Source organism: Bison bison, unplaced genomic scaffold (genome assembly GCF_000754665.1).
Source record: "Bison bison bison isolate TAMUID 2011002044 unplaced genomic scaffold, Bison_UMD1.0 scf7180017864472, whole genome shotgun sequence".
Classification (NCBI taxonomy): domain Eukaryota; kingdom Metazoa; phylum Chordata; class Mammalia; order Artiodactyla; family Bovidae; genus Bison; species Bison bison.
In genome coordinates this window covers 8,917,322-8,931,970 of record NW_011495033.1, presented here as the reverse complement: position 1 = coordinate 8,931,970, position 14,649 = coordinate 8,917,322, and the positions used below count along the sequence as shown (strand labels likewise).

Below are 14,649 nucleotides of genomic sequence, written 5' to 3'. Positions count from 1 at the left end.
GTCTTTTCCATGAGTCAACTCTTAGCATGAGGTGGCCAAAGTATTGGAGTTTCAGCTTTAGCATCATTCCTTCCAAAGAGCACCCAGGGCTGATCTCCTTCAGAATGGACTGGTTGGATCTCCTTTCAGTCCAAGGGACTCTCAAGAGTCTTCTCCAAAACCACAGTTCAAAAGCATCAATTCTTCGGCGCTCAGCTTTCTTCACAGTCCAACTCTCACATCCATACATGACCACTGGAAAAACCATAGCCTTGACTAGACGGATGTTTGTTGGCAAAGTAATGTCTCTGCTTTTGAATTCTCTTATTTCACTTCAGACTGTTTATAGTGAAGTTTTCTCCTTCAGGATAGTCTTTTCTATAGTTCATTTAATTTAAAAAAATTTTTTGACTGTGCTGGGTCTTTGTCTGGTTGTAGCGAGCAGGGGCTACTCTTCCCTGCGGTGCACGGGGCTTCTCGGGTGTTGGCCTCTCCTGTTGTGGAACACAGGCTGCAGGCGCACAGGTTCAGTAGTTGTGGCACATGGACCCTGGAGCTTGGAGCTCCAGTAGTTGTGGCTCCGCAGTTGCGGCTGCCAGGCTCTAGAGCACGGACTCAGTGGCGTATGGGTTTAGTTGCTTCGGAGCATGTGGAATCTTTCCGGGCCAGGGTTGGAACCCATGTCCCCTGCAATGGCAGGCAGATCTTATCCACTGGACCACCAGGGACGTACTGAAATATTCTTAATAGTATGCTGCCTTTTCAATTAACTTCTATTTATTAAGTGAAAGAACTGATTTAATATTGTAGTATCATTTTTTATTTTTAGAAATTTATTTTTAAAACTATAAAAATGCTTTTACAGCTTAGGACCCATTCCATTTCCTCAGTGCAGTATAATTTTAAGAAAGATTAGGAAAGAATATTTATTGATAATTTATTACCAGCTTCCTTCTAAAAAGAGTTAGGGTTAGATTTTCAATAACATACTGTGTGAGAATAGTAAACACATCATGAAAAAATGCTCAACATCATTATTCATTAGGGAAATGAAAATCAAGACCACCAAGAGATACGGTTTCATGGTGATTAGGATGGCAGTAATCAAAAACCTGGACAATAATGAACATTGATGAAAATGTGGAGAAATTGGAACCTTTATACGTTGCTGGTGGAAACTGTTGGAAAACAGGCAGTTCCTCAAAGATTAAATGTAGAGTTACACTATGACCAGCACATCAGCTCTTAGATGTGCATACAAGTGAGGTAAAAATGTATGTGCACGCCAAAAATACACATGAATGTTTACAGTAGCCAGCCAGTGGAAAAATCCAAATATCCATTAGCTGATGAATAGATAAATAAAATGTGGTATGTCTGTACAATGGAGTATTATAAAGGAATAAATACTGATATATGCTACAATATTGATGACCTTGAAAACATTCTATAATGTAAAAGAATCTAGGCACAAAAGTCTGTGTGTTATATGATTCCAGAAAAGGCAAAGCCATAAAAGTAGATTAGCAGTTGTGATTGTCAGGGGCTGGGGGAAGAGGAAATAGGGGATGATTGCTAGTGGGTACAGGGTATTTTTAGGAAAGTATTTTGGGATTAGAATGGTGATGGCTGCACAGTCATGTGAATATACTGGAAACTACTGGGAAGTACACTTTTTTTTTTGGCTGCATAGCACGGAATCTGGGATTCCCTAACCAGGGATTGGGCCCACGCCCCCTGTGGCGGAAGTGTAGAGTCTTAACCACTGCACCAGTGTAAAGGGCTGGCTGAATTTTATGGTGTGTGAATTGTATCTCAAAAAATAGAGTAACTCTGTAAACAACACATCAGATTTGTCTGATAAGCAAAAGCATAAATGTGAAATAATGGTGAAACAGAAGCTGAGATGGAAAATTAGAACCTAGGAAAATAGACTATGGATATAGCAAACATAATAGTCACTGTAATATTTAATCTGCCAGAACATAGAGATACAATCAGATATATAGTTTTCATTATTGAAAAGGAGAAATCACAGCAGTTCCTAAATTGAAAAAATATGGGAGTTGGTATGAGAGCCTACTTCTTATAGTCACTTTTGATGAAAGCTAGTAGTAGTATTTGGAGAAGGCAATGGCACCCCACTCTAGTACTCTTGCCTGGAAAACCGCATGGATGGAGGAGCCTGGTAGGCTGCAGTCCACGGGGCCGCTAAGAGTCGGACATGACTGAGCGACTTCACTTTCACTTTTCACTTTCATGCACTGGAGAAGGAAATGGCAACCCACTCCAGTGTTCTTGCCTGGAGAATCCCAGGGATGGGGGAGCCTGGTGGGCTGCCATCTATGGGGTCACACAGAGTCGGACACGACTGAGGTGACTTAGCAGCAGTAGCAGCAGCAGTAGTATTTTTTAAAGAAGATAAACATATGATTCAGCATGAAGGCTTTGGTAGTTCAACCTGGTTCTTAGGCTTTAGAATACAAAGAAAAATGGACTATTTTAAAAAATCACTTCAACTTCTTAGTTTTTTAAGAAATAATTTATCTAGGTAATTGACATATTATGAACTACACATGTTTAAAGTATACAGCCATGAAACAGTCCCCTCAGTCAAGACAATGAATATATTTATCACCCTGAAAAGTTACCTCATTGCCCCTTGGTCATCCTTCCTTCCTCCTCTCCCTGTGTCACCCTGCCCGTAGGCAACCTCCTGGGTGCAACAGGAAGTCAGCTTTCTGTTGCTATAGATTAGTTTGCATTTTTTAGAATCTTGTATAAGTGGAATAATACACAATGTATTCTTTTTTTTTTTTTTGCTTGGCTTCTTTTACTCAACATAATTATTGTAAATTAATTAATATTATTATGTTGATCAGAGTTCATTCATTTTATTGCTAGATAGTATTCCATTATATGAATATACTACAGTTTATTTCATCAGATTCACCTATTGATGAACATTTGGTTGTTTACAGTTCTTGGCTATAGCAAATAAAGTTGTTATGAACATTTGTATACAAGTCTTTGTATGGACATATGCTTTCATTTGCCCTGGGTAAATAGCTAGGAAAGCAACGCTATGTTTAACTTTTTAGAAATTGCTCAACTGTTTTGTCATGTACTGTTTTACATTCCTATTGGTTGTTCTGCATCCTTACCAACAGTCCTGGGTATGGTCAGTCATGTTAACTTTAGCCATTCTAAAATTTAAAAAACCAAACTGTAATTGTAATTTGCATTTTCTTAATGATCATTGATGTTAAGTATCTGTTCATGTGCTTACTTGCTATCCATATCTTTGGTGAAGTTTCTGTTCAAATCTTTTGCCCTTTTAAAAATTGGGTTGTTTGTTTTCTTATTGTTGAGCTTGAGAGTTCTTTGTATATTCTGGATACAAATACCTTTTCAGATATATGATCTGTAAATATTTTCTGCTACTCTATAGTTTGTTCTGTTATTCTCTGAACAGTGTATTTCAAAGAAGAAATCTTAATTTTGATGATGTATAATTTATCAATTTTTCTTTCATGGAATATGCTTTTGGGTGATACCTAAAAAATCTTTATCTACCCAAGGTCACAAAATTTTTCTTTTATAACTGTCAGTCTTAGGTTTGTGTAGTCTCTACCACCATCTATCACAGAACATCTTTCATCTTGCAAAACTGAAACTCTGTACCCATGAAGTAGTAACTTTCCATTCTCTTCTCTCCCAAGCTCCTGGAGACCACCATTCTACATTCTGTCTTTATGAATCTGACTGTTCTATGTACTTCATATGAATGGAATCATACAGTATCTGTCCTCTTGTCAATGGCTACTTGGCTGAGTATAATGTCTTCAGGGCTCATCCATGTTATATTAATAATATGTTTCAAAATTTCCTTCCTTTTAAGGCTGAATAATATTCCATTGTAGATATATACCACATTTTATTTATCCATTCTTTGTTTTTTTCTTGGCCACAGCTTGTGGCTTGAGGGATCTTAGTTCCCCAACAGGGATTGAACCTGTGACCGAAGTCCTAACCACTGGACTGCCAGGGAATTCCCTATCCCCTCATCTGCATTGGCAGGCAGGCTCTTCACCACTGAGCCACCAGGAAAGCCCTGGAGTTTTCTTCATGGGAAGATTTTAACCACAAATTCAGTCTCTTTTATAGATACAGGACTATTCAGGTTGTCTGTTTTTCTTGAGTGAGCTTTAGTACTTTGTGTCTTTCAAGAAATCTGTCCACTTCATCTAAGTTAAGATCATACTGCCATGAACTAAATCTGATTTGCTGCCCATTTTTGGTAGGTAAAGTTATATTGGAATATAGATGCCCCTGCTTGTTTATGTATTGTCTGTGACTTTGTGGTACGCCAGCAGAATCGAATAGTTGCAGAAGAGATGGCATGGCCTACAGAGCCTAAAATATTACCTGGCCTTTTGCAGAAAGTTTGCTAACCCCTGATCTTTGTTTTCAAATTTACTGGCATTAAGTTGTTTGTAATATTACTTTATTATCCCTTTAATATCTATAGAATCTGTAGTGATAGATTTCTACACTGTTCTCATTTCATTTCATGGATCATTTTTATTTCATTGATTTCCACTTTGGTCTTTACTATTTTCCTTCTTCTGCTTACATTAGTTTTCATTTGTTCTTCATTGGTTTGAGACCTTTGTGCTTTTCTAATATGGGTCTTTAGTGATGTAAATTTCTCTTCAGTTACTGCTTTAGTAACTTCCCACACATATTGGTATGTTGTATTTTTATAGGAGAATGGGATCTGGGAAGTTTTCAAAGCTACTGGTAATGTTCTGTTTCTTAAACTGGGTGGTAGGTACATGGGTACATTTATTTGTTTATTCTTTATATCTTATGCATGTAAATACTCTTTTGTGTTTATTCAGTATTTAACAAGGAGCTTTTAGAAGTGTGAATGGGAGGTGAGGCTGTAATTACCTTGTGGGTAGATAATTCTCTTGAGCAGTTATGTTGTACAATGAGGCAGAGAAAGGGGGTTGTAATTAAAGAATGATGTAGGATAAAAGGAGAGATTCTCTTTGTGTTGTTTATTTTAAACATGGATGATTCCAAAGCAAGTTTACTAATTCAGAGAAGAGTAAATAAACTTTATAAAACCATACCAGCAGGTGTAAGAGTTATATCCTCAACTGAAAATTGATGTGTTTAACCAGAACTTTTGCCTTAGAATAATAACACCTAATTTTTTTCTCAACCAGTTTGGGTCTGCTTATACAAGGAAGCAAATACTTCCTTGAGTTCTGAGAATTTCGTACCAAAAACTATGGCCAGTTTATGTTGGCCTAGCATTTTTTTTCAAATCAAATGCTGTTATTAGTTGTCTGCAACAGTAAATTTTAAGTAACTACATTTTAAGTGTAGTCATAAAGGAGAAGGATGAAGGTATGTTTGTTATTATAAACAATGAAATAAGCTGTTTGTAGCCAGCTGTTACCTGTTCAGTCCAGTCACTCAGTCATGTCCAACTCTTTGCGACCCCATGGACTGCAGCACGCCAGGACTCCTGGAGTTTATTCAGACTCACATCCATTGAGTCGGTGATGCCATCTAACCATCTCATCCTCTGTCGTCCCCTTCTCCTCCTGCCTTCAATCTTTTCCAGCATCAGGGTCTTTTCAAATGAGTCAGTTCTTTGAATCAGGTGGCCAGAGTAGTGGAGCTTCAGCTTCAGCATCAGTCCTTCCAATGAATATTCAGGACTGACTTCCTTTAGGATTGACTGACTGAATCTCCTTGCAGTCCCAGGGACTCTCAAGAGTCTTCTCCAATACCATAGTTCAAAAGCATCAAGTCTTTGGCCCTCAGTTTTCTTTATAGTCCAACTCTCACATCCATACTTGACTAATGGAAAAACCATAGCTTTGACTAGATGGGTGTTTGTTGGCAAAGTAATGTCTCTGCTTTTTAATATGCTGTCTAGGTTGGTCATAACTTTCCTTCCAAGGAGTAAGTGTCTTTTAATTTCATGGCTGCAGTCATTATCTGCAGTGATTTTGGAGCCCAAGAAAATAAAGTCAGCCACTGTTTCCACTGTTTCCCCATCTATTTGCCATGAAGTGATGGGACCAGATGCCATGATCTTCGTTTTCTGAATGTTGAGTTTTAAGCCAACTTTTTCACTCTCCTCTTTCACTTTCATCAAGAGGCTCTTTAGTTCTTCATCACTTTCTGCCACAAGAGTGGTGTCATCTGCCTATCTGAGGTTACTGATATTTCTCCTAGCAGTCTTGATTCCAGCTTCTGCTTCATCCAGCCTGGCATTTCTCATGGTGTACTCTGCATATAAGTTAAATAAGCAAGGTGACGATATACAGCCTTGATGTACTCCTTTCCCAATTTGGAACCAGTCTGTTGTTCCAATGTCCAGTTCTGACTGTTGCTTCCTGGCCGGCATACAGATTTCTCAGGAGTCAGGTCAAGCGGTCTGGTATTCCAATCTCTTTCAGAATTTTCCACAGTTTGTTGTGATCCACACAGTCAAAGGCTTTGGCATAGCACATCTGTACTGTGCTTAATTATTTAATGATGTATAACTTTAGGATGTTTCATAAGACATCTGAGTAATCACTGAGCTGTGTGACTTATTTTATTGCTCTCTGTATTTAAATACATTTTAGATGCAGGCAAGATAACAGAACATGAATATCTAGTTGCATTTTCCTCTGTTTCTTCTGTGTGGTATGTCTTGCCAATCATTTTTTCCCCCCAATAGGTTGTGTTGTTCCAGGAGCAGGTGCTGTTGAAGTGGCAATAGCTGAAGCTCTAGTTACATACAAGCACACGATACAAGGAAGAGCTCGTCTTGGAGTCCAAGCTTTTGCTGATGCTTTACTCATTATCCCTAAGGTACAACTATCCTAATGGCCAAAGAACAATTGGTTGAACATAAGATGTCTAATTAAATTGCCAATATTAGGTATCACAGTAGAGTAGGAAGACAGGTGTTTACTTTTATTTCCCCACATAGTTTTAGCTGAAGCAGGGAAGTTTTTAGTATAACAGCTCTGAATACTTGTAGGAGTTTCATGAAATGGCCAAATTACTACTTTGCTTCCATCTCTGAGCTCCAAAATTTGAAGTTAACTCCAAAAATTTCTTTCAAAAATACTTCATGATTAATCATAATGAAGAAGTTTAGAATGTAAAATTTAACTAGATTTTGAGTAGATCTTTATTTTTTTGGTGGTATCCAAAGTACCAGCACTTTAAATTATGGGAAGTGAGAACTTTTGGCTGTTTAGCACTTCCAAATACAGTACTAGAAAAGGAGAGAAACCAGTTTTTTTTTTTTCCTGTGTCAACGGAAGGAGGGAGAACTACCTTTTTTTCCCCCTTTCCCTTAATCTGTTTGTGAACCACTTGGAAACACAGAAAAGTATTTCAAATATACTATTACCATGACTTAAAACATCTTACTAAAATACTAGCAAAATCTCTTTGATAACTGCTTTAAAATTATTCATAATTTGTTGAATTTTTGTGAATTAGATATCCGTAGTTTTCTTTCTCTGAAGAGGCAGTCAGTAGTAGTTGCTACACATTGGTAAATTTGAGTACACATTGGTACCTTTCTACTCACCTGCTGTTGGTTTAGGACCACTTGGAAATGAACTTGGCTTGCAGTGCAGGTGTCTCCATCTCTCTTGCTATAAGTCATGACTCCTCATGTGAACAAAGGGCACAGATATGTTACAAATAAGCAGATTTCCTTTAGAAAATGCTCAGGAAAAACCAGAAACCATGTGGCTAGAGGGACCAAGCAAACAACAATACCTTTCTACTTCTTTCCATTAAAAAAAATCTTTTGCAAGGAGTTGTTATGGAGATGGACTCCTTCAAGGACCCTTGTCTAATACTGGGAAATGAATTGTCTGAGGAGACACATGTACTGACAAAGCAAAAGACTATCTTGGGAAGGAGTGATCAAGCAGAAAGCAGAGTATGGGAACCCAGGAGAACTGCTCTTCCTCTTGACAGTCTCAGGTCTCTGGTGCCGGGGTTAGTTTCCAGGTTGTCTGTGGCCAGTCATCTTGCTTGTGCTCCTATTTGGTCCAGCCCAGGGCCCTTTCCTGGTGGGCGTGCACATGTCTCAGTCAAGATGGATTCTAGCCCGAGAGTTTCTGGGAGATTGTCAGGACATATGGTGGGCTGGTGTGGTCCCTGTTTTTAGCCCCTCCCAGAGTCTTCTGATTGGTCTTGGAGGCACCTTGTCAGTTGCCTGTTCTCTGTCAGGACGTCCTTTTGTGAAACAACTTATGCGAGTGGTTATTTTTATGCCTGGCCAGGGTGGGTGGTTTAGTCCTTAACAGAGGGAAATTAATTTAGCAGGCTGGGGTTGGGGAAACTCTAATGTCTTCAGAATTTAGTGTGATATACATAGGGGAAATGTTGAAGTGAATATAATAATTACTAGGTACACAAAATAATTAAATTTACATTAAGAATGAAATTCTTCAAAAGATGATGATTACTACATTATGGGTGTGTTTTCACAAGACTGGAAAGCAGTGCCTTATTTTTATCTGATATTCTAATATATATGAAGACATTCTATTCCAAATATTTATTATTATTTTTATTCGTATAGGTTCTTGCTCAGAATTCTGGTTATGACCTGCAGGAAACACTAGTAAAAGTTCAGGCTGAGCATTCAAATTCAAAACAACCTGTTGGCATAGATCTGAACACAGGTAAGACAGTGAGGAAAACTTAGCTGCTTCATAAAAAAGAGGTTATGCTACAGTGACCCAGAATTTATAGTAAGGGGGGATGTGGAGGTGGATGACTTTTGTATATTTAAAAAAAACTATATCTATTTATTTATCTTTGGCTGTACTGGGTCTTCATTGCTGCGAGGGCTTTTTTTTCCCTATAGTTGTGAAGACCAGGGGCTGCTCGATTCTGGCGGTGCCTGGTCTTCTCATTGTCGTGGCTTCTCTTGTTGCAGAGCACAGGCCCTGGGGCTTTCAGTCTTCAGTAGTTGCAACACATGGGCTCAGTAGTTGCGGCTTCCAGGCTTGAGACCACAGACTCAATAGTTACGGCTCACAAGCTTAGCTGCTCTGAGGCATGTGGAATCTTCCCGGATGCAGGGAACCCAGGTCTCCTGCAATGGCAGGCAGATTATTTACCACTGAGCCACCAGGGAAGCCCTGACTTTTGTATTTAAAGAATGGGTGCCTTTAGTTTACTTTCGAACTTCTTAAAAGCAGATATTCATTTATTTAAGCAATAGTTATTGAGTGCTTGTTATTTGACCAGGGATTCACACAGAACGAAATAGACAAAAGTCCCTGCCCTTGTGAGCTTATGTTGCAGCAGGAAAAGATAGGCAGTAAATGATAACCTTAATAAGTAAGTACCTTTAACATTTTTAAAGGCAATAAATTATATGATAAAAATAAAGGAGCAGTATAAGGATGATTGTGGATGCTAGAACAAGAGCATGGGGAGGGTGTTTTAATTTAAAGAGAGTGATCCGAGTAGCCTCAGTGAGAATGCCTATTGAACAAAGTCAAAGAAAATTAGGAAATTAGCTACGTGGGAACTAGGGAAAGAATGTCCTAGGCAGAGGGAATAGCTGGCGGGAAAGCCAGTGTCTGGTGTTTTTTGAGGAGGAGACGGGAGATGAGAGAGGTAATAGAAGGTCAGATCACAGGAGGATGTGTGGACCAGTGTGCGGAGTCTGACTTTCTGTGGTGGAACAGGGAGCAGTTTTGAGCAGAGGTGTGACATGGTGTGAATGTATTTAAAAGGATCACTCTTGCTATTCTGTGGTGAAGAGTCAACTGAACAACTGAAAGGAATTGCCATTGGCATTGGCTGCTTTGGAGAAGACTGTGTAGAGAAAGCTGTGGCTAGAGGTGAGCGTTGAGTTCCGACAAGGCTAAGTTTGAGGTATCTGTTGACTTTAAAATAGACAGTTGGATGTACAAGTTTGACACTCAGGAAGGTGGCCCAGATAGGAGAAAACTTGGGAGTCGTCAGAGTGTGTGTGTGTATTTAACATTAGATCTTTTGTTTAATTTGGGTCTTGTTGCACCAGGTGAGATCTTTCATCGCAGCACTCGGTCTTAGTTGCTCCGTGCCATGTGGGATCTTAGTTCTGTGACCAGGGATCAGATCCCTGTCACCTGCAAGGCAGATTCCTATCCACTGTACCACCAGGGAAGTCCCAGAGTGTATGTGTTTTAAATCCAGTAGATTGGATGAGATCACCTAGGGAGTGAGTATAGAGAGAGAAGAGAAGAATCTAGGACTGAGCCTTTGGGTACTTCGACATTAAGAGCTCAGGAGGAAGAGGAAGAACCAGCAAAACAGACAGTAAAGGAGCCACTAGTGCAGAGGAGAAAAACCAGGCAAGTGTGCTATCCTGAAAGGCAAGTGAAGAAAGAGCAGTGAGGAGGCTGCAGTCAGCTGTGCTAAGTGCTGCTGATAGATGAGGCCTGAGACTCGACCTTTGGATTCGACACCATGGAGGCCATTGGTGACCTTGACAGTAGTAGTTTTGGTGGTATATGAGATATTAGAATATATAGTCAATATTAACAGAATATGTCAAGACTGTAGTATTGAAATTGTTTTTGCTTTGCAGGTGAGCCAATGGTAGCAGCAGATGCAGGAGTGTGGGATAATTATTGCGTGAAAAAACAACTGCTTCACTCTTGGTAAGTTAATAAGAAGAGAAAGACTTTTAGGGACATAATTGTTAATATTAAGATTTTTCTATTATTTTTGCCATGCTACAGTGGAAAGTGGTGAAAAGGCATGGTATCCAGTTATTAAAACTGGCTTCTGTCATTTTCCAGTCCCTTTTACATTTAAGTCTAACTGTGTCAGTTATAGGAAATGTTAATATTACTGTTTATTTGAGAGAGAAAGGAAGGAAGTTTACTGAAATAGTACCACATGCATAGTGGGAAAAAAATCAAATGATGTGCTAAAAATGAGCTCAGTTTTGCTGGAATATAAAATTAGGCTTCTACTTTATCAACAAAGAAGATGGAATTTTAATACAAGAGTCTTTATTTATAATGTCTTTGTCTTATCTCACACCAACATCATTGCAGAACAAAGTGCCTTTGGTAGCTGGAGATTTCTGGGGGGAAAGGTAAGAGTGGGTTGGTGAGCTTTACTCACCCTGTCGTCTTTTCCCTCAGCACTGTGATTGCCACCAACATTCTCCTGGTTGACGAAATTATGCGAGCTGGTATGTCTTCTCTCAAAGGGTGACTGAGTTCAAAATCAACTCTTCTAGAAGCTGAGACTTAACACATCTTACATCCAATTCCCATTATGGAGCCTGAGCCATTCTTAATTTTTACACAATAAATGCAGTTTATATTTGTTGGTCTTAGAAGTCTCAAAAGTATTTCATCAAGGTATAAAGAACATAAATATTTTTATAGGAAAGAAATATTGACGAAAATAGTTTTCCCTTAGAAGTTCTAACTCCCTACTCTTTATTGTATGTATGAAATTTTGATATAACAAGAAAAACATATTTGGTCTTTCTTTATCCCTAGTTCCTGGCACAAGATCTGCTAAAACCTTTGTAATTTCCTGAGTAATGGGGGTGATAGGAACATTTTTTATTATAATATTTAGTCTTGGTCCCTGGTTCCTAAGATCTTCTAAGACCCTTGAAATCTCTGGAATTCATGAGTGCTTTTTGTGTGCTAATGAGGTGAGTCTTGATGGGACTCTAGATGGCTTCACGTTGGGGGCTGGTTACCAGAAGAACCAACCATGTGATCAGAGGGTTAGGACTTTAAGCCTCATTACCCTGAGAGGGAAGGGAAAGGGGCTAGAGATTGAGTTACTAATCAATTATACCTACATGATGAAGGTTTTGTAGACTAATCCCTGAACTGTGGGGTTTGGAGAGCCTCATAAAGAGCTTTTGGAGAGGTTGGTGAAAATATCCATGTGCTGGAAGGGTGGTGCATGCCAACTCTGTGAAGACCAAGCTGCTGTACTCAGGACGCTTACGGACCACGTCATATATACCTCTGCATCTGGCTGTTTATATTCTTTATAATATCCTTTATAATAAACTGGTAAGTGTAAGCAAGTGTTTCCCCGAGTTTTGTGAGCCGCCATAGCAAATTATCAACCCTGAGATGGAGGGGATTATGGGAACAGAAGTTGGACAGAGGTGTGAGTAACATGTGGACCCACTGCTTGTTGATTGGTGTCTGAGGTAGGGGGTGATATTGTGGAACTGAGCCCTTAACCTGTGGAGTGTCTGCCAAGTCTTGGTAGTTAGTGTCAGAATTGAATTGTAGGATACTCAGTTGTGTCTGGAGAGCTAGAGAATTAGTTGGTGTGGGAAAACCCCCACAGATTTGGTTTCAAATGTTGTGAGTAGAGGAAACAATTTTCCTTTAATATGCTATTGCAGTTGCCATAAAATATACTCTATTCTGATTCCTGTACCTTTTGAGCAACTTTTAATGAAGAAAATATGGAGCACAGGTTTTAGAGCACTCAAGTCAATTTCCAATTTGTCAGAGAGTCTCAGAGAAAAATGTTTTTTCTCTCAAAATTCCTCCAGTAACTTCCTGCTGCCACTCTTTCTGCTGATAAATATGACATCACTTTGTGAGTATAGCTTTGCTTTACTGATCCCTGAAAGTTTATTCTAAGTATAGTTTTATTAGATTTTACCTTGTTCTTTGGTGTGTATGACCAGCAACTTACACCACTGTTCTATTAATAGCTCTGGTAGCTCTCTGACTGGATGATTAGATAGAACAAGTCTCATCTGGAAAGATTGGGATTGTTGGCACCAATGCTGGGAAATTTTTTCTTGGCTTTGAATATAGCTATTCTGTATCAGTATTATTGCAATCTCTTTCTTATTCAAAATACTAGAATTAATATGTCGTAGTTTTTATTATTTTGGTTAATGTCTATCCATGGATGCAAGTTGATGAGATTAAAATATGGCAGGTGCATTAATGGGACTTTGGCCTATTAGTGCATGTAGGGCAAAGTTCACTTAACCATTCGATGCCTTACTTGAAAGCATGTAGTCCTATAGTCTGTTTTTCTCCCCCACTTAGTGTGTTGTCAGTATCTTTCCAAGTTAATAGCTGCACTTTTGAAATCCATGTGTCCATTCATCCATTCCCCTCATTTTTAGTGTTTCTGAGCGTTCCAGTGTATGTCTGTGCTATAATGTATTTATGCATCAATGGGCCTTTGATTATCGCTAATTTTACGTCAGGGCTTCCCCGGTGGCTCAGTGATAAAGAATCCTGCCTGAAATGAAGGAGACAAAAGTTCTATCTCTGGGTCCTGAAGATTCCCTGGAGGAGGAAATGGCAACCCCCTCCAGTATTCTTGCCTGAGAAATCCCATGGATTTGAGGGGCCTGGTGGTCTAGAGTCCTTGGGGTTGCAAAAGAGTTGGACACGACTTAGTGACTAAGCAACAGCAGCAATTTTACATCATTTAAACATCATAGCATTGAATTTTTATGTACATGTCTCCTTGGACACACATGTGAGAGTGTTTGTAGAGATTATACCTAGAAATGGAGCTGGGGTTTAGAGCTCTTCATCTTATATTTACTAAGTAGTTATACCAGTTTACATTCTCCCCTGTTTAGTTCCATGTCCCTACAACCTTGCCAAGTCTTGGTATTTTTAAACTTCAAATTTTTGCCAATCTGAAGAATATAAAATTATATCCCCTTGTAACAGCAATTGCCTTGATTACTAGTGAAATTGAACATATTTTCATGAATATTTTGACCATTTTCAGTTCTATAATGTTATCTATTCATATTGTTGCCTATTTTATTTTTTTGGATTTTTTTTCTGGAATTAGATTATCTATCTATATTTCACAATATTTTCTCCCAGACTGAAACTTTTTCACTTTTGAAAAGTATACAAAAGAATTTGGTACACATACTTTTATATACTGAAATTTATCATTTTTTCTTTTTAGTTTATATTTTTTGTGCTTCTACAAAAAATTCTTTACTGCTTCATAATGTTTTCTTATATTTCATCAGTTTTAAAAGTTTAATCACATTTAAGCTTTTAATTGATCTGGAATTTATTTTTGTATTCTATGGTATATGTTATGGATTCATTTCTCCGCCCCTGCCCCCGCCCCCCATATTGTTAACCAAGTGTTCTTACACCTGCTGATTTGTGAATATATACCAGTGTCCTTTGCATCCCATTTGACTGAATTATCTTTACTTGGGTTTTTGTTTCTCATTTAAATATTTTGTTCCGTTGGTCTAGTAATTGTTATTATATCAATACCACATTGTTTTACTTCTTAAAACTATAAAAAGTCTTGATGTGTGGTAGGGTAAGTTTACCAATCCCTTCTTTATTTTCTTCGAAATTGTTTTGGCTATTCCTAGGTAGAGGAAAGTGAAAAAGTTGGCTTAAAGCTCAACATTCAGAAAACGAAGATCATGGCATCTGGTCCCATCACTTCATGGGAAATAGATGGGGAAACAGTGGAAACAGTGTCAGACTTTTTTTTTGGTCTCCAAAATCACTGCAGATGGTGACTGCAGCCATGAAATTAAAAGACGCTTACTCCTTGGAAGGAAAGTTACAACCAACCTAGATAGCATATTCAAAAGCAGAGACATTACTT

General features: G+C 38.5%; 1 protein-coding gene across 3 annotated transcripts in view; it reads left to right on the top strand.

Annotated features, from left to right (window-relative positions):
* The window catches only part of CCT6B (chaperonin containing TCP1, subunit 6B (zeta 2)), a 36,206-nt gene extending 24,506 nt beyond the window's left edge, over window positions 1–11,700 (top strand). For 2 of the 3 annotated variants that reach the window (XM_010861491.1, XM_010861490.1), the window contains exons 10-13: window positions 6,731–6,864; window positions 8,606–8,708; window positions 10,613–10,685; window positions 11,178–11,700. In XM_010861491.1, the coding sequence (XP_010859793.1) occupies window positions 6,731–6,864; window positions 8,606–8,708; window positions 10,613–10,685; window positions 11,178–11,250 (383 nt within the window). In that variant the 3' untranslated portion in view covers window positions 11,251–11,700. The remainder of the gene's footprint in view (window positions 1–6,730; window positions 6,865–8,605; window positions 8,709–10,612; window positions 10,686–11,177) is intronic. The other variant, XM_010861488.1, reaches the window with a different exon arrangement.
* Window positions 11,701–14,649: the final 2,949 nt, after the last annotated feature.